The following is a 20,219-nucleotide window of genomic DNA, read 5'->3' as shown; positions in this document are numbered from 1 at the left end:
CTGTCCATGTTACCACTGGGTAGAGGTACTTTACTGGTCATCCAAAGACACATCCTGCCCCTGTCCATGTTACCACTGGGTAGAGGTAATTTACTGCTCATCCAAAGACACATCCTGCCCCTGTCCATGTTACCACTGGGTAGAGGTACTTTACTGGTCATCCAAAGACACATCCTGCCCCTGTCCATGTTACCACTGGGTAGAGGTACTTTACTGGTCATCCAAAGACACATCCCTGCCCCTGTCCATGTTACCACTGGGTAGAGGTACTTTACTGGTCATCCAAAGACACATCCATGCCCCTGTCCATGTTACCACTGGGTAGAGGGACTTTACTGGTCATCCAAAGACACATCCCTGCCCCTGTCCATGTTACCACTGGGTAGAAGTACTTTATTGGTCATCCAAAGACACATCCCTGCCCCTGTCCATGTTACCACTGGGTAGAGGTACTTTACTGCTCATCTAAAGACACATCCTGCCCCTGTCCATGTTACCACTGGGTAGAGGTACTGTACTGGTCATCCAAATACACATCCTGCCCCTGTCCACGTTACCACTGGGTAGAGGTACTTTACTGGTCATCCAAAGACACATCCTGCCCCTGTCCATGTTACCACTGGGTAGAGGTACTTTACTGGTCATCCAAAGACACATCCTGCCCCTGTCCATGTTACCACTGGGTAGAGGTACTTTACTGCTCATCCAAAGACACATCCCTGCCCCTGTCCATGTTACCACTGGGTAGAGGTACTTTACTGGTCATCCAAAGACACATCCTGCCCCTGTCCATGTTACCACTGGGTAGAGGTACTTTACTGGTCATCCAAAGACACATCCTGCCCCTGTCCATGTTACCACTGGGTAGAGGTACTTTACTGGTCATCCAAAGACACATCCCTGCCCCTGTCCATGTTACCACTGGGTAGAGGTACTTTACTGGTCATCCAAAGACACATCCTGCCCCTGTCCATGTTACCACTGGTTAGAGGTACTTTACTGGTCATCCAAAGACACATCCTGATTGTATAAGAGAGTGGGTTGTATGTGTATGTGTATATGTGTGTGTGTGTTTACCAGTATGTGTTCTATGACTGTGTGTGTGTGTGTGTACCAGTATGTGATTGAGTGTGTGTGTGTGTGTGTGTGTGTGTGTTACCGTGCGTGCGTGTGTGCGTGTGCGTGTGTGTGTGTATCCACATGTGTGTGTGTGTGGTTACCAGCATGTGCTCTATGACTGTAAACCCTGTTTATATTTGTTGTATTTAATAAAGATAGTATTTGATCAGTTATCTAAATGAGTCCCTGTTTTGTTAACAGAGGGGAGATGAGTCAGCAGATGTCCACTTCACCACAAAACAATTATCTAAACAACAACAAACAAAATGTCTAGTCTTTCAAAATGTTGACATAATATGTTAAATTTGTGATATTATTGGTAGGTTTAGACACCATCTGTTTAACTTGGTGAGAGAGCAGATTGGATCATTTGTGTTCCCACTTCACACGCACCCCAAAGGATTGAGTTGATTTCCCTCCTTGCAACTATCTCTTTAGTCTCTAGAGGTCAAAGCATTCAGTGCAAGTCCTCCTAGTCACCCCAGCTCAGGGACATCATACTGAGGACTCTGTGGTTGCTTCTTCTGAGCCATGAAGCCAGAAGAAACATGTACTGTGTATTTTGCAGATTGAAAAAACTATGTAAACAATAACGAATTATACAAACAACATCAATTTTATGCGACAACCATACAATAAATTCCCATAAGTAGAGTGATTCATGACTGTAATGCATTTCTTTTTGCAACATTCTTCACCCTCCGCCCTGAAAAAGCCTAGTTGGCAGAAATGGTGAAATGTGCAGGTGGGATTAAATAAACATGCGACAAGTGTGACACTAATGTAATGGCATCAATAACCATCCTCTACATAGAAATAACATCCACCAGTTCCACACCCTACTCTGCCAGGGAGGACTGAGGAAACTCAGTGACTGTTGCTAAAAGAGAGAAATGCTTCTAAATAAAACTGGAGCCAGACTGAAGTGAAGTTCAAATGAGTTGATGGGTTTTCAGCAACACTGACGGTTTGAGCAGATGAGTCTCTTCATACCCTCACTGCTTGATGACTGTCCCAATGATTACATACCCTGACCCCCCCCCCCCCCACCCCTCTGGGTTGGCTGACATTCCGATGTCGTGTTGTGGGTTAGATGTTTCTAGTGTAATAAATGGACAACTCATTTTGTGGTTTTGAGTGATTTATGCTTGTTTTTGGTTGCTATTCATTGACTTAACAAAAAAATACGAGTGGCAATCTGGTTGTGTAAGGAATTCCTGTATGTGAGCCAAAAAGACTCAATAAATAGAGTAATGAATCATAGTCTGTCTGTTTTGTTGAATACCTTCACCCAGAGGGTCGAGGCATGTCTGTCCCTGTTCACTGGGTTCACTAGGTGGTGGTGGCCTGTTGTGGCCTGAAGCTTTCCCTTATTATCTACCTGTTTCTCTCATCCTCTCCTCCTCTCTCCGTGACATGCAGGGTCCCAACACTAACGTCAGTCCTGTTTGCAATTATCCACAGTGCCCTGCGCTGCCTGGAAAAATGAGTTGGATTGACGTCTTTCTGGCCATCTGCCGTTCTTCTATTTCTCTCCCTCCCCCTCCCTCCCTCCCTCCCTCCCTCCCTCCCTCCCTCCCTCCCTCCCTCCCTCCCTCCCTCCCTCCCTCCCTCCCTCCCTCCCTCCCTCCCTCCCTCCCTCCCTCCCTCCCTCCCTCCCTCCCTCCCTCCCTCCCTCCCTCCCTCCCCAACTCTTCTTTGAGAGGATTAAGTGTGTTGATATCTGTGTGTGTCTTTGCCTCATCAATGTGTAAATGTGATGCTGTGTGCGTGTATGTGTGTGTGTGTGTGTGTGTGTGTGTGTGTGTGTGTGTGTGTGTGTGTGTGTGTGTGTGTGTGTGTGTGTGTGTGTGTGTGTGTGTGTGTGTGTGTGTGTGTGTGTGTGTGTGTGTTCGAGGTCTGGTGTGCCAGTTGCAACTTGAACGTCCAGTAATATCCTTGTCCACTGGATTTCATCACTGACTTTAGTCACAAAATATTGACGTGTGTCCCCTTTTTGTAGTACTAATCTGTACACAGTTTTTACACAAGGTACAGAAATAACCAAATCTTTGTCAGTGTAATTTAAATAAATCTCTAAGATTTTATTACATACAATATACACAAAACCTGGATCTGCAAACATGCATTAAGACTGAAGGATTTGGGTAGGCAGTAATGACCTTCAATGAAAGGCATTTCATAGGGACAGAGGAAAACAAATCAATATGACAGAACCAATGAGAATATCTCTTAATTAACCAATAAATAATTAAAGTACACGAGTAATGAAACAACAAGTAAATGAATACGTGAATCAAAATGAAAACCGACTGCTGTGCAACACAGACTGAAGAATGTTGTGCTGGAAAAAATGTATAAAATTACTAACAACCATCATTTCAGACAACAGACGATGACAAAAAATGACTAACCGTACATAAATACTGAGAAATAACAATATTAACAACAATAACCGTATTATGATTGTCATTTCAGGACAAGTTGAGGTAAAGTCAAGTGAAGTGTTGAGTTTGTAGAGGACAAGGAGAGGAAGAGAAGAGAGAGAGGAGAGGTAGAATAGTATAAAAATAGTTTGACTACAGTGTGTTTGTTACCTTTAATTACATATAGTTGCTACACGCAAGTTTCTCACATTTTAACTTACAAATAAGTAGAATTAGTATTTAATTGTAGAATCATTCGATACAGTACAGCTGGAGATGGACGACGTTCTACAGATGACCTTTTGGAAATTGAGAAGAGAACATTTCTGATTGTGCGTTGACAGACACTGAACACCAAGATCTCAGTACAGCGTCTCTCTCAGCCACGCTAGAGGGTAGAGGATAAGGTTGAGGAACTGGCTAGCTGAAATGATTAGAACAAGACAATGATTATCAGAGAATAGAGCTGGGTTGACAGAAGACACAACACTAAGTTAAAGCTCCCTTCTGCAGCACACTGAAGTGTAAAAGTTAGGGCATGGGCTCTTTTTTCAAAGATTATTAAAGGGTGTTGCCATAGCAACATAAATATTGTCATCGCTCAAAGCAAGCTTATTGATCCCTGATCATGTAAAACAGGACTCAAATCACACAAGAACACTCAAATCAGACAACTACTAAATAGTAACCATTTGTAGAGCACTGCATCCACCAACCCAGACCCCTATCAAAAACACCACAGTGGTACTAGGTGGTAGAGTGCAGTAAATTGGGGGAAGTGTAGTGAAACTGTGGTAAAACAGAAGTGTTTTCATAGAGGCGTCCCAATCAGGGAAGGTCGCAGGGCAGGATGGTGTTCCTGCGGTCGTAAGCAGTGTCGTCACTCTCTTCTCCTTCACTCCCTTCATCCAGCACCCTATCCCTCTCCTCCTCTTCCTCTGTCTCGCTCTGATATCGGTCGCTGTCTCGCCCCCGCAATCTCTCCCTCTCTCTTCCTCTATCTCTCTCTCTATCTCTCTCTCTGTCTCTTTCCCTGTCTCTTTCCCTGTCTCTTTCCCTTCTGTCTCTATCCCCTCTGTCTCTATCCCCTCTGTCTCTCTCTCTGTGGGAGCGAGGGAGTGTGGGGATCTGGGAAGACAAAGAGGAATAAAGTCAGAGACAGGCCATCAAAGGACCATCCAACTCAAACGTTCACACAAATATTCCATTGATATCAATACATGATTAACAAGAAGTTAGGATTGAGCCCTAGGACTAGTGGTAGCTGTAACCCTGCCTACCTGGTTGTCGTGGCTTGGCAGGGCGCAGTAGCCAGGCTCTGTTCTGCGGAGGATGCGTGGGGAATGGGTACGGAAGGCAGAGGGCCGTGGGGAGTGGGAGTGGGAACAGTTGGAGCGCGGGGAGGGAGAGCGGACAGAATGGGGGGATGGAGAGCGGACGGAGCGGGGAGAGTTAGTGATGGAGTAGATCTGTGACAGGTTGGAGTGGCCGTGGTGGTTGAGTTTGGGCGGGCGGGGGGAGCGTGGGGGTAACTCGGGAGGTCTTTTGGGGTCCACCAGGTCTATCTCGGTGAGGACAGGGGGCGGGGGGATGAACTCCTCATCCTCAGGGGAGAGGAGCTCGGCGTCAATCTCAGCTAGCTCTGCCCTGGACAGGTGGTCCACAATCCCAGCACCAAACGAGTCGCCCACCACGTTGATTGAGGTACGCATTCTGTCACTGGCCCAACAGACAGACAATGCTGGAGTCAGCCATGACTGATCACTGTGTTACAGGTACACTACAAGACAGGAGCTCTCATGGATGAGTAGATGCCAACAATGGCAATGGCATCTACAGCTAAGTACCACTCTACACTTTACAGTTGATAATATGCGTTGCATTTTGACAGAGCTTGACGTACCCTACTTTTCTTTCATAGAGATAATCAGCAACATTGAATCATTGTAGTCTAATGTCATCATGTTGTTGAAAACAAAGACCAGGGTATCTGAAGTGTAACATCACAGTGATTGTGTGTATGTGACTCACAGCAGCCAGTCAACAGCGATGAGCAGGCTGATGTCCTGGGTGGGCAGGCCCACAGCTGTAAGGATCAACAGCATGGTGACCAGGCCTGCGCTGGGAATACTGGCCGCTCCCACACTGGCCAGGGTGGCTGTCATACTGAGAGGAGAGAAGGGGAAGGAGTGAGGGAGAGGAAGGAGAAGAGGGAATTGACGTTACACACACGTTTCTCATTCCAAGACATTGTCACCACAGAATACATTAGCATGTGACTCATAAAAGTCATCAGCAACCACAACTGATACATACTGTAAACCTACAGTTAGATGACTATTTCAAGGTACAAAACCCATGGAGGAAGTGACACAGCTTTCTCTTACATACATACAGAGCATGACAACCTTAAAAACATCACTGCCCTTGAGTACTATACCTAACAGCATAATATATTACACCCAGGTAACACACCTCAACACAAAAGTCTCCTAAGAAGCCCCTGGGCCAGGGTTGTCAGTGGTAAAGAAGAGGCCTACCTGACGGTGACGATCTGTCCTGCGTCCAGGTTGATGTCATTCATCTGAGCGATGAAGATGGCTGCCACCGCCTCATACAGGGCTGTACCGTCCATGTTGATGGTGGCTCCAATGGGCAGCACGAAACGCGTCACGCGCTTATCGATCTTCAGATTCTCCTCCAGACAGCGAAATGTGACAGGTAACGTTCCCGCACTGAGAGATGGAGAGAGTGGGTAAGAAAGGGATGTAGACAGGTCGAGAGAGATAACGGGAAGGAAATACAAATGGGGAGAGAGGGTATGAAGTTGTTATATAGAGAGAGAAGTATTCAGAAAGAAAATAATGACAGAAATTGTGAGGGAGAGTGAGGGAGAGGAAGGGTGAGAGTACAAAGTGAGAGTTAAAAAAGAGGGGAAGGGGACAGAGAGGGTGAGAGAAGGGGTGAAATCTAACAGCATTATCATAACAGCAAGTGTATTTTACAATCCAACATGTGAATTGCAGGAATTTGATTTGAGCCTAAGCTAAGCCCAGGTCATAATATAATTAAAGAAAGTTGATAGGATTACTCTTATTCTGTAAAGCCTCCCTAATGCGCCAAAATGACAGTTGGTTTGAGCAGCACAACAGATTCAGAAGCAGCGGAAACATGGCCAGTTTGGCCCATACAACCTTATCCAGAGCCCCAGACATTTACAACGCAGGGACTGTCAATCTGTCTGTCTGTCTGTCTGTCTGTCTGTCTGTCTGTCTGTCTGTCTGTCTGTCTGTCTGTCTGTCTCTGTCAGACAGAGCTGGTCTGTGATCACCCAGATTCATGCACAGTTGGCTCTGCAGCTCTGGTTTGTCAGCCCTGGGTTAACCTAAATAGCTCAGCACCCAATACATACATACATAACACCCACCCATCACATTTACTACGGTACCTGATGCCATACAGTACCATGCAGTGCTATTAAGGAAAATACACACCAGCACAAATGATCTAAACATAGTATATAAACCCCCCCCCACACACACACACACCCAACCCCCCCTAGAGTGTTCCTCCCCTACCTGCTGGCGGTGCCCAGGGCAGTGATCCAGGCCTGGAAGATCCCGGAGTAGAAGGTGAAGGGGCTCTTCCTTGTGACGGAGAAGAAGATGAGTGGCAGGATAATGCCCCCGTGGATCATTAGGCCCACTATGACTGTCACCATGTACATGCCCAGCTGTCTAGCCACCACCTCCAGGTCCCCGATGGCTGCTATCTTCCCTGAGATCAGAGAGGCGATACCAACTGGAGAGTACCTGGAGACACAACATTGCTAATGAGGAGGCTTCTTCCAGAATTTTCCAGGTGTAGGAAAATATATGGGGAGAGGAAGCCACTTTAGACAATTGAGACACACTCCACCGATGGCATCAATACTGAAGAGACAGTGGAACTAGGTGATAAGGAACCACAGCTGGGCAGGTCATAGGTCATAGCAACACAAGCTTAGCATCTGAGGTGTAAGGGATGTACTGTGTGTTGATCTGTGAGGAAGATGTAATTTAGCCAGAGTTGTTTGGTAGAGTAGTTAGTATACTGTGTATTACCAGTGTGTTTTGTGTACTGTGTGTTGATCTGTGAGGAAGATGGCATTTAGCCATAGTTGTTTGGTAGAGTAGTTAGTGTACTGTGTATTACCAGTGTGTTTAGTGTACTATGTGTTGATCTGTGAGGAAGATGGCATTTAGCCAGAGTTGTTTGGTAGAGTAAGTAGTATACTATGTGTGACCAGTGTGTTTAGTGTACTGTGTATTACCAGTGTGTTTAGTGTACTGTGTGTGACCAGTGCGTTTACTGTACTGTGTGTTTAGTGTACTGTGTGTTTAGTGTACTATGTTTGACCAGTGTGTTTAGTGTACTATGTGTGACCAGTGTGTTTAGTGTACTATGTGTGACCAGTGTGTTTAGTGTACTGTGTGTTTAGTGTACTATGTGTGACCAGTGTGTTTAGTGTACTATGTGTGACCAGTGTGTTTAGTGTACTATGTGTGACCAGTGTGTTTAGTGTACTATGTGTGACCAGTGTGTTTAGTGTACTGTGTATTACCAGTGTGTTTAGTGTACTGTGTGTGACCAGTGTGTTTACTGTACTGTGTGTTTAGTGTACTGTGTGTTTAGTGTACTGTGTGTTTAGTGTACTGTGTGTTTAGTGTACTATGTGTGACCAGTGTGTTTAATGTACTATGTGTGACCAGTGTGTTTAGTGTACTGTGTGTTTAGTGTACTATGTGTGACCAGTGTGTTTAGTGTACTATGTGTGACCAGTGTGTTTAGTGTACTGTGTATGACATGTTATTTGTATATACATGCCGATTTGTTTGGCCAGCTCTGTAGGCCTAGTAGTGAGTCATGTGTTTAATGTGTAAAATGGGTGATTTATGTTGGGTTTGTGGTATGGAGATCACAGTTCCCTTGGAAAATGTGCTGCACATCAAGATGTCCCCTGAGTATGTGCTTCTTTTTGGTGGAGAGTGAGAAAGAGAGAGAAAGAGAGGGAGAAAGAGAGAAAGAGAGAGAAAGAGAGGGAGAAAGAGAGAGAGAGAGAGAGAGAGAGAGAGAGAGAGAGAGAGAGAGAGAGGAATGTGTGATTTTCTCTCTCTCAGTGGTATTGGCCAGTGTCGTGTGAAGTCTCTCTGTCTCTCCCCCTTTCTCTCTCTTTTCCCTGTCTGCTACTGTCCTGCAAAGCATCAAGGCTTTCGTCGCTCTCCAAGGACATGGATCTCACCACGTCCCTCTGTCCCGCCCTGCATCAGTCTGTCTGCACTCTGAATTGTGCTGGCCTGTTGAGCAGCTCGTGGCTCCTTTCCTGTCTGTGGATTCATTAGGTTCTGGACCTGTTCCACCCTCTCCACCCTGGGAACCAGAAAGGCTTCTGCTCGGCTCCCACTCCTGCTAGTCCTCAGCATTCCACACACTGTCATGTCTTAGGGAATTCTTCTCCCTATATTTCTCCCCTTTCCAATCCTCTCTCTGCCCCTGGTCCCAGTTCCCACCATTTTTCTCACGTATGCAGTCCTCCACTTATTCATCACTGTCAGTGACTTCATCACTGTCTATAGAATGTTTTTCAGCACTGCAGCCATTATTCCACTGAAGGAAAACAGACCCATGCAGGGACACAGACAGGTAGACACAGACAGGGACACAGACAGGAAGAAACAGACAGGAAGACACAGACAGGGACACAGACAGGGACACAGACAGGTAGACACAGACAGGGACACAGACAGGAAGAAACAGACAGGAAGACACAGACAGGGACACAGACAGGGACACAGACAGGTAGACACAGACAGGGACACAGACAGGAAGAAACAGACAGGAAGACACAGACAGGGACACAGACAGGGACACAGACAGGTAGACACAGACAGGGACACAGACAGGATGAAACAGACAGGAAGACACAGACAGGGACACAGACAGGAAGACACAGACAGTGACACAGACAGGAAGACACAGACAGGAGGACACAGACAGGAGGACACAGACAGGGACACAGACAGGAGGACACAGACAGGGACACAGACAGGAGGACAGACAGGAAGACATACAGTGACACAGACAGGAAGACACAGACAGGGACACAGACATGGACACAGACAAGGACACAGACAGGGGCACAGACAGGAAGACACAGACAGGGACACAGACAAGGACACAGACAGGGACACAGACAGGAAGACACAGACAGGGACACAGACAGGAAGACACAGACAGGATGACACAGAGAGACACGTACCACATGATCATGCCCACCATCTTCATGATGATCTCATTGAGGATGTTGAAGAACTCTGACATGAGCTTCCCCTTCTCTCCCATCTTCCCCATGCACATTCCAAATGTGATGAAGAACCCAATTAAACCTTCAGAAAACATCATTACAACATTAAATCATCTGTTCATAAATAATCAATGTGCTCTCTCAACATGAATGATGAATACATGATGAATATAACTAAACCAATGAAACAAAAGGAAATAGACATAATAGTATTCCGTCCAATCAACAGAAAGAGAGTTGAACCGAACAGGACATTGTTGCCCCCTCAGTGAATAGAGAGGAAAGAACCACTCTCACCCAGAACATTCATGCCCCATTTGAACTCCAGTTTCTTCTTGCTGACTATGACAGGTTCTGTCTGGTTCGGGGGCATCACTGACACTTTCTTTGCTACTGTTTGAACCTGAAGAGAGAGAGAGTGAGAGGTGGGGTGAAGAGGGGGGTGGAGAATCGAGAGAGAGAGGGGTGGAGAGGGGGGGAGAATGGAGAGGGGGAGGAGAAGAGAGAAAGATGAGCAGAGAGAGAGAGAGAGAGAGAGAGAGAGAGAGAGAGAGCAACCACCAGAAAGATGAGAGATATGTTTATGCAGACAGAGAAAAGAGAGGGGGAGGGAGAGAGAGGGATAGAGAGGGAGAGTGAGAGAGAGCAACCACCAGAAAGATGAGAGATATGTTTATGCAGACAGAGAAGAAGAGAGGGGGAGGGAGAGAGAGAGGGATAGAGAGGGAGAGTGAGAGAGAGCAACCACCAGAAAGATGAGAGATATGTTTATGCAGACAGAGAAGAAGAGAGGGGGAGGGAGAGAGAGAGGGATAGAGAGGGAGAGTGAGAGAGAGGAAAGATGAGAGATATGTTTATGCAGACAGAGAAGAAGAGAGGGGGAGGGAGAGAGAGAGGGATGAGAGGGAGAGAGCAACCACCAGAAAGATGAGAGATATGTTTATACAGACAGAGAAGAAGAGAGGGGGAGGGAGAGAGAGAGGGATAGAGAGGGAGAGTGAGAGAGAGCAACCACCAGAAAGATGAGAGATATGTTTATGCAGACAGAGAAGAAGAGAGGGGGAGGGAGAGAGAGAGGTGGGGTGGAGAGGGGGGTGGAGAATAGAGAGAGAGAGAGGGATAGAGAGGGAGAGTGAGAGAGGAGAGGAAATATGGAAAAGAGGGCTGGGGATCATCATGCAATTTCTTGGCTGATCTGCAAAAGCAATTACAATATCAATTAATCTCTGACGAAGACAAACACAGTGACAGCACATAACGAGAGAAAGGATCCTTATAAGCCCAGGGCTGAACAGCACACACGCATACACACGCACACACACTCACAAGCACACAAGCACACACACATACACATACACATACACACACACACACACACACACACACACACACACACACACACACACACACACACACACACACACACACACACACATACACACACACAGTCACACTAGACAGATGCCTTACTGTAATTATTGAAGACAACCCAACGGCGCTGTAAAGAGATTAGCACCAACAGAAGGACTGACCCTCACCCAGTCTAACACAGAGTATTTCTAATCATTCAGACACACGCGCATGAAAGAGAGAGAGAGAATGAGAGAGATAAGGAGAGAGAGAGAATGAGAGAGATAAGGAGAGAGAGAAGAGAGAGATAAGGAGAGAGAGAGAATGAGAGAGATAAGGAGAGAGAGAGAATGAGAGCGATAAGGAGAGAGAGAGAGAATGAGAGTGATAAGGAGAGAGAGAGAATGAGAGCGATAAGGAGAGAGAGAGAATGAGAGAGATAAGGAGAGAGAGAGAATGAGAGATAAGGAGAGAGAGAGAATGAGAGCGATAAGGAGAGAGAGAGAATGAGAGCGATAAGGAGAGAGAGAGAATGAGAGCGATGAGGAGAGAGAGAGAATGAGAGAGATAAGGAGAGAGAATGAGAGCGATAAGGAGAGAGAGAATGAGAGCGATAAGGAGAGAAAGAGAATGAGAGCGATAAGGAGAGAGAGAGAATGAGAGCGATAAGGAGAGAGAGAGAATGAGAGCGATAAGGAGAGAGAGAGAATGAGAGCGATTTAGGAGAGAGAGAATGAGAGCGATAAGGAGAGAGAGAGAATGAGAGAGATAAGGATAGAGAGAGAGAATGAGAGAGATAAGGAGAGAGAGAGAATGAGAGAGATAAGGAGAGAGAGAGAATGAGAGAGATAAGGAGAGAGAGAGAATGAGAGCGATAAGGAGAGAGAGAGAATGAGAGAGATAAGGAGAGAGAGAGAATGAGAGAGATAAGGAGAGAGAGAGAATGAGAGAGATAAGGAGAGAGAGAGAATGAGAGAGATAAGGAGAGAGAGAGAATGAGAGAGATAAGGAGAGAGAGAATGAGAGAGATAAGGAGAGAGAGAATGAGAGAGATAAGGAGAGAGAGAGAATGAGAGAGATAAGGAGAGAGAGAATGAGAGAGATAAGGAGAGAGAGAATGAGAGAGAAGGAGAGAGAGAGAATGAGAGCGATAAGGAGAGAGAGAATGAGAGAGATAAGGAGAGAGAGAGAATGAGAGAGATAAGGAGAGAGAGAAAGAGAGAGATAAGGAGAGAGAGAATGAGAGAGATAAGGAGAGAGAGAATGAGAGAGATAAGGAGAGAGAGAATGAGAGAGATAAGGAGAGAGAGAGAATGAGAGAGATAAGGAGAGAGAGGGAAAAAACACAGGATTTGGACAAAAGAAGGGAACTGCTGCGACATGATTGAGGCCTGGATTATCGCTTAAAAATGATCCGCCTGCTTGGATTAACAGCAATCATATCTGCCAGGCAGCGTTACTTTGTAAATCACACAGTCTTGCCCTGCCCTATCCTGTCCTGTAGTCTCCTGTCCTCTCCTGTTCTGTCCTATGATCAGCCACCTAGGTACAGGGTCATGTCCCCTTGATGCTAGGACAGTAGAGTCCCTGCTCATCTTCCAAAAACGTCTGAAACCCTACCTCTTCAAAGAGTATCTTAAATAAGACATCTCAGTCTCATTCCCTCCCTCCTCGTCACCTAGCTATCTTAAGAGAAATACATTAACTATAAGTCGCGCTGGCCTCTGATAAATTCGCGCTGGCCTCTGATAAATTCACGCTGGCCTCTGATAAATTCGCGCTGGCCTCTGATAAATTCCTTTAATGTCAAGTGAAAATGTCAACACAAGAACAGCTATTGGTCAATACAAGGGGAAAGATGTTCAGAGGGAGACATCAAATGTCCAATGCAACAACAAAAGTTTGGAATAAAGAGAGGGAATTAGGATCTGCACAGCTAACACCACTCACATGTGTTGTTCTGCAAAGTCCTCATTTTCTGGGAAATGGAAGGATCATAATGCGCCTGGGACTTTAAGGTTCTAGCTGCATTTCCGTCAAAATGTTCTGTATATAGTACTGTAAATACCCTTCTCTACTCTAAAGCAAAACTCTACTTCCGTGATGACATAAGCCATTCCTTTTTATCAACTAGTCTGTGCATATACAGTCCCTTCGAAAGTATTGGCTCCCCTTAACTTCTTCCACATTTTGTTGTGTTACAGCTTGCATTTAAAATGGATTAAATAGAGATTTTTGGTCATTGGCCTACAAACAATACCTCATAATGTCAAAGTGGAATTATATTTGAGGAATTTTTACATATTAATTACAAATGAAAAGCTGGAATGTGTTGAGTCAATAAGTATTCAACACCTTTGTTATGAGAAGCCTAAATAAATTAAAAAGTCCAAATTTGCTTAATAAGTCACACAATGGACCCAGATTCAACCACAAAGATCAGGTTTTCCAATGCCTCGCAAAGAGGGGCACCTATTTTAAGGCCAAATAAACAGTGGAGTTGCTTACCAAGATGACGTTGAATGTTCCTGAGTGGCCTAGTTACAGTTTTGACAGAGCTTCAAGAATTTTAAAAATAATGTCCAAATATTGTACAATCCAAAGCTTTTACAGACTTACCCAGAAAGACTCAGACCTGTAATCGCTGCCAAAGGTGACTCTAACATGTAATGGGGTTGAGTACTTTTCTAATCAAGATATATTACTGTTTTGTTTTTCACAAATATTTTACAAATGTTAGAATTTTTCTTCCAGTTTGACATTACAGAGTATTTAGTGTAGATCGTTGACAAAAAAAGACAATGAAATCCATTTGAATCCCACTTTTTAACACAACAAAATGTGGGGAAAGTAAAGGGGTGTAATGCTTCCTGAAGGCTCTGTAACAATCAATTGCGAATTGGACACAATTGCCCCATAAGCCACACATTCCCAATGCTGGTCATTAAAGTCAGGCTTTGATAGGGTCCAAATCTCACAATAACAACTGAACATCCATTGTTTGATGGGGTCAGGGTTTAGTTCTGCGTCTGGGTTCAGTACTAGTTCTGGGTCTGGGTCCTACCTGTTGGAAGCAGGCCTGCACCAGGTTTTCAGGGAACAGGTTCCTGATGAGGTCCAGGAAGGCGTCCAGACTGCTGACCTCCTGGTTCTTGGGGGCCGTGTCCTGCTCCTGACTGCTCCTGAGTTTGGGGTTTCCCGGGTGGATCCCCAGGACCAGGATGACCCCCAGGATGGCAGCTATGACCGTAGTGGACATGTAGTAGACCATGGCCCTGGAGCCCATCCTCCCACTGGAACGAGCATCCAGACCAGCCAGACCTGGGAGGGAGAGAGACAGGCTGATGAGCAGGGCACCTTCCATCTGCGTGTGTGTGTGTGTGTGTGTGTGTGTGTGTGTGTGTGTGTGTGTGTGTGTGTGTGTGTGTGTGTGTGTGTGTGTGTGTGTGTGTGTGTGTGTGTGTGTGTGTGTGTGTGTGTGTGAACCAGAAGTTCCAACAGGAATAGTCAACAAACACAAATTTGACCACCTGGGGACTTTCTGTTAGTCCGCGCGAGGTCAAATGGGGGTTTAGGGGGTTTAGGGTTAAGGTTAGATGGGGGTTTCTAGGGGGTTTAGGGTTAAGGTTAGAATTAGTGCTACGGTTAGAATTACATTAAGGGTTTGGGGCTAGGGTTAATTTTAGGGTTAGAATTAGGAGTTAGGGTAAGGTTTAAGGTTAAGGTTTTTGGGTTAAGGTTAGGGTTAGGGTTAGGGTTAAGGTTAGGGTTATGGTTAAGGTTAGGTTCAGGATTAGGGTAAGGGTAAGAGTACAGGTTAGGGTAAAGGTTAGGTTTAGGGTTAGGGTTAGGGGTTAGGGAAAATAGGATTTTGAATGGGATGGAATTGTGTGTCCCCACAAGGTTAGCTGTATAAGACTGTGTGTGTGTGTGTGTGTGTGTGTGTGTGTGTGTGTGTGTGTGTGTGTGTGTGTGTGTGTGTGTGTGTGTGTGTGTGTGTGTGTGTGTGTGTGTGTGTGTGTGTGTGTGTGTGTATTACAACAGTGTACCTGTGATTAGGCTGGAGATGATCAGGGGCAAGATGAGCATCTTCAGCATCCTCATGAGGATGTCTCCAGGAAAGGACACCAGCATCAGGGTGTTGGGGTCTGTAATAGAAACATACCGCAGCAGCATCCCAAACAGCGACCCCGCTATTACACCTGTTACAGTTCACAGAGGAGAGGAGTAAGCACAACAGCCACACAATGGTTTCCTCTGTCACCCTTACAGCTTCCGTGAGAGCGCAGAGATTCCAGTGAAACGCTTCAAATCAAATCAAATCAAATTCAGAAGAGCATTTCGAGAGGGTTTATAATCACAGCGTCTGACTCATTGGATTTAATTTCCATTCCAGGGGGATTTACAGTGAGTACACGAGTGCCAACAAGAAGTGATGTGTACAGTGCATTAGGAGAGTATTCAGACCCCTGGACCTTTTCCACACTTTGTTGCGTTACAGCCTTTTTCTAAAATGGATTAAAAAAATATTTAAATCCTCATTAATCTACACACAAAAGCCCAAAATGATAAAGCGAAAACGTAACTACAAGTATTCAGACCCTTTGTATGAAACTCGAAATTGAGCTCAGGTCCATCCTGTTTCCATTTATCATCCTTGAGATGTTTCTACAACTTGATTGGAGTCCACTTGTGGTAAATTCAATTGATTGGACATGATTTGGAAAGGCACACATCTGTCTATATAAGGTCCCACAGCTGACAGTGCATGTCAAAGCAAAAACCAAGCCATGGGGTCGAAGGAATTGTCCGTTGAGCTCAGAGACAGGACTGTGTCGAGGCACAGATCTGGGGAAGGGTACCAATTTTCTTTTGCAGCATTGAAGGTCCCCAAGACCACAGTGGCTTCCATCATTCTTAAATGGAAGAAGTTTGGAACCACTAAGACCCTTCCTAGAGTTGGCTGCCCGGCCAAACTGAGCAATCTGGGGAGAAGGGCCTTGATCAGGGAGGTGACCAAGAACCTGATGGTCACTCTGACAGAGCTCCAGAGTTCCTCTGTGGAGATGGGAGAAGCTTCCAGAAGGACAACCATCTCTGCAGCACTCCACCAATCAGGCCTTTATGGTAGACTGGCCAGACGGAAGCCACTCCTCAGTAAAAGGCACATGACAGACTGCTTGGAGTTTGCCAAAAGGTACCTAAAGGACTATCAGACCATAAGAAACAAGATTCTCTGGTCTGATTAAACCAAGATTGAACCCTTTGGCCTGAATGCCAAGTGTCACGTCTGGAGGAAACCTGGCAGCATCCCTACAGTGAAGCATGGTGGTGGCAGCATAATGCTGTGGGGATGTTTTTCAGCGTCAGGGACTGGGAGACTAGTCAGGATCGAGGGAAAGATGAACGGAGCAAAGTACAGAAAGATCCGTGATGAAAACCTGTTCCAGAGCGCTCAGGACCTCAGACTGAGGCGAAGGTTCACCTTCCAATAGGACAACAACCCTAAGCACACAGCCAAGACAATGCACTAGTGGCTTTGGGACAAGTTTCTGAATGTCCTTGAGTGGCCCAGCAAGAGCCCGGACTTGAACCTGATCGAACATCTCTGTAGAGACCTGAAAAATAGCTGTGCAGCGACGCTCCCCATCTAACCTGACAGAACTTGAGAGGATCTGCAGTCAAGAATGGAAGAAACCTCCAAAATACAGGTGTGCAAAGCATCATACCCAATAAGACTCAAGGCTGTAATCTCTGCCAAAGGTGCCTCAACAAAGTACTGAGTAAAGTATCTGAATACTTATGCAAATGTGATATTTCTATTTCTTTGTTTTTATACATTTGCAAAAATTTCTAAAAACATGTTTTTCCTTTGTCATTATGGCGTTTTATGTGTAGATTGATGAGGGATTTTTATTTATTTTTTAAAATCAATTTTAGAATAAGGCTCTAACTTAACAAAATGTGGAAAAAATGTAAGTGGTCTTTATACTTTCCGAATGCACTGTATGTACTAACTATATTCTTGATATGTAACTACGGTGAAGAAAACAAAGAGAGAATTGCCATGGGTGTAAAATGTGTGTGAGAAAGCTGTAAACAAAATCAGAGAGAAAGTTTGTTATTGTCGTCCGAAGAGGGGGGATGGGGTAATAAAACATTTAATAAAATGTTTATATATAAAAAATTGTTAGCAAGCACAGGTAATACAGAGAGCTGAAATGCAGCGTAACACTTTAAAACCACTGAAGGAGATGAAAAATTGATTTGACCACCATGAAGCGAGGTAGGCACCTACCCAGTATAGTGAGGACGAGCAGTGAGTTTCGGATGAGGAAGCCACAGTAGGTTCCCAAGAAACTATTGGGAAGTTTGGGTTCCAACAAATCCAACACTCCAGCTCCAACAATGGGTGGCTCATCATAATGGGCCTTGTTAGACTGGTGGACTGGCTGCTGATTCGTCATCCTGTCTGTGGTAGAGAGGGACACAGTGAGAGAGGGAGGTGTACTGTGACAACACATCTGCCTGGTCAGAAAACAGCCCCATGCCTCTTCCTCTGGTGTACGCATCACAGTGGCTCCCCTTAGCCTTTCTATTGGCTTGGGGAACCGTACACCATATTGTTGTCTTACACCTGGTTTCTTGAGATCTGCAAAGACAGAGGGGGAAGAGGTGAGGAGTTGTTTTCAGACCAGTTTAACACCATCACCATACCAAGGAAAGACCGAAACCGTTGGGTGCTGTTGACTAAGATGAGTAACATAGATCTGACATATCAGTCAGGTTAAGGTCTGATAAATGTCATTACATTGAGAAGGAATGTATCCACAACCTGAATAATACAGGATATGGAGGTGGAGAAAGATGGATGGAAAACAGTTGGGAGAGAGACGGAGAGAGACGGAGAGAGACGGAGGGAGACGGAGAGAGACAGAGAGAGACGGAGAGAGACGGAGGGAGACGGAGAGAGACGGAGAGAGACGGAGAGAGACGGAGAGAGACGGAGGGAGACGGAGAGAGACGGAGAGAGACGGAGAGAGACGGAGTGAGACGGAGAGAGACGGAGAGAGACGGAGAGAGACGGAGAGAGACGGAGGGAGACGGAAAGAGATGGAGAGAGATGGAGGGAGACGGAGGGAGACGGAGAGAGACGGAGAGAGACGGAGAGAGACGGAGGGAGACGGAGAGAGACGGAGAGAGACGGAGAGAGACGGAGGGAGACGGAGAGAGACGGAGAGAGACGGAGAGAGACGGAGAGAGACGGAGGGAGACGGAGAGAGACGGAGAGAGACGGAGAGAGACGGAGGGAGACGGAGAGAGACGGAGAGAGACGGAGAGAGACGGAGAGAGACGGAGGGAGACGGAGAGAGACGGAGAGAGACGGAGAGAGACGGAGGGAGACGGAGAGAGACGGAGAGAGATGGAGAGAGACGGAGAGAGACGGAGGGAGACGGAGAGAGACGGAGAGAGACGGAGAGAGACGGAAAGAGACGGAGGGAGACGGAGTAAGAAAGCACTCTGACAATCATCTGAGAGTCATGTCATGGGAATGGTCAATGATAATCTGACAATGTGAGTGATGGTGCACAATTCTATTCAAGTCAACCAGAGAATCACCGAAGTCACCCCCACATCACAACCTAAACCAAACCCCCCACTTCTGCCAGAGAAGGAACATCCAGCCTAACATCAGATATCAGACTAGACAGGTTCAAACATCGTCAAACAATAGGTGGACATGCAATCCAAATAAGACCTTTACATAATAACACCAATATTATGTAAGCAATGTAAATCTGATCAGGTTTGATACATTATAATAATATTCAACTAATAACTACTCAGTCTGCCTAGTCTGTCTTTTCCAGTATTCCAATGAGGTGACCAGCAGCACCAGCTCCAACAGAGTGTAAAGAGGGATGATGAATCCCACTCCCACCAGAGATAAACACATCTGGAGTGCAACATGGCGGTGTGTGAAGTCAGCGTCAGGAACCTGAGTGGCACATTTACAAACAGACAGCCTCCACTGCACAATCGCACATGATTATAATTCATCAGCCATGCAGATGGCATTTCTACATGAGGAAGAATAGAGAAAACACTCACCAAAATGCACGTAGACCAGTCTAGTCTAACCTCCTTCTATTCCCTCTCTCCTTCCTTCTTTACCTCCTCCACTCTCTATGGACCTCACCCTTTGACCTCACTTCTCTCCATCATGCTCTCTTTCCCTGCTCTGTTCATCAGCTTGTCTTCATCTGTCATTTAAAGTCCAACAACAGTTGCTGCCCGGGCATAAAGAGGGATTGCCAGCAAATGCAACCAAAAAAATTGGGGGGAGGGGAATCTCTTGCCAAGTTTCGATAGCAGACCGATATAATCCCTTGTGAACTATACGGTGGGGGGAAGGGGAGGGGCGGAGGGGCGAACAATGTTTACAAACATCCTGGAGACTATGTACTGTACTCCAAATATCCAGCAGTCCTACTGTTGGAGTGTGAGTCAGAAGCCCCACCATGATCTGATGAACTGTATAATCACTGTACTATCAGAAAACACAGAGTTGACCAATGAACACACAGAGTGTTTATGTGCATCCCAAATAGCAATCTTTTCTCTATATAGTGTACAATTGACCAGTTAACATGTAGCTCTGGACCAGAGCTAGCCTAAAATACACCAACATGGAAAAAAGTCCACATGTAGCTCTGGACCAGAGCTAGCCTCCAATAGACCAACAGGGAAGAAAGTCCACATGTAATCCTGGACCAGAGCTAGCCTCCAATAGACCAACAGGGAAGAAAGTCCACATGTAGCCCTGGACCAGAGCTAGCCTCCAATAGACCAACAGGGAAGAAAGTCCACATGTAGCCCTGGACCAGAGCTAGCCTCCAACAGACCAACAGTGAAGATAGTCCACATGTAACCCTGGACCAGAGCTAGCCTCCAACAGACTGAAAGGGAAGATAGTCCAC

General features: G+C 45.8%; 1 protein-coding gene across 1 annotated transcript; it reads right to left on the bottom strand.

Moving 5' to 3' along the window:
• Positions 1-3,217: 3,217 nt before the first annotated feature.
• LOC135554940 (excitatory amino acid transporter 2-like) lies at positions 3,218-19,448 on the bottom strand. Its single transcript, XM_064987328.1, has 11 exons — positions 19,351-19,448; positions 17,537-17,710; positions 15,288-15,440; positions 14,303-14,559; positions 10,186-10,291; positions 9,844-9,970; positions 7,124-7,357; positions 6,086-6,280; positions 5,577-5,711; positions 4,826-5,264; positions 3,218-4,673 (listed from the first exon to the last, which is right to left on the bottom strand). The coding sequence occupies exons 2-11, from the start codon at positions 17,703-17,705 to the stop codon at positions 4,374-4,376; spliced, it is 2,115 nt and encodes a 704-aa protein (XP_064843400.1). The 5' UTR covers positions 17,706-17,710; positions 19,351-19,448; the 3' UTR covers positions 3,218-4,373.
• Between the last annotated feature and the right edge of the window lie 771 nt (positions 19,449-20,219).

This window comes from Oncorhynchus masou, chromosome 15, assembly GCF_036934945.1.
Source record: "Oncorhynchus masou masou isolate Uvic2021 chromosome 15, UVic_Omas_1.1, whole genome shotgun sequence".
Lineage (NCBI taxonomy): Eukaryota > Metazoa > Chordata > Actinopteri > Salmoniformes > Salmonidae > Oncorhynchus > Oncorhynchus masou.
Note: the sequence above shows the minus strand (reverse complement) of the source record. Positions and strands in the feature narration are given on the sequence as shown.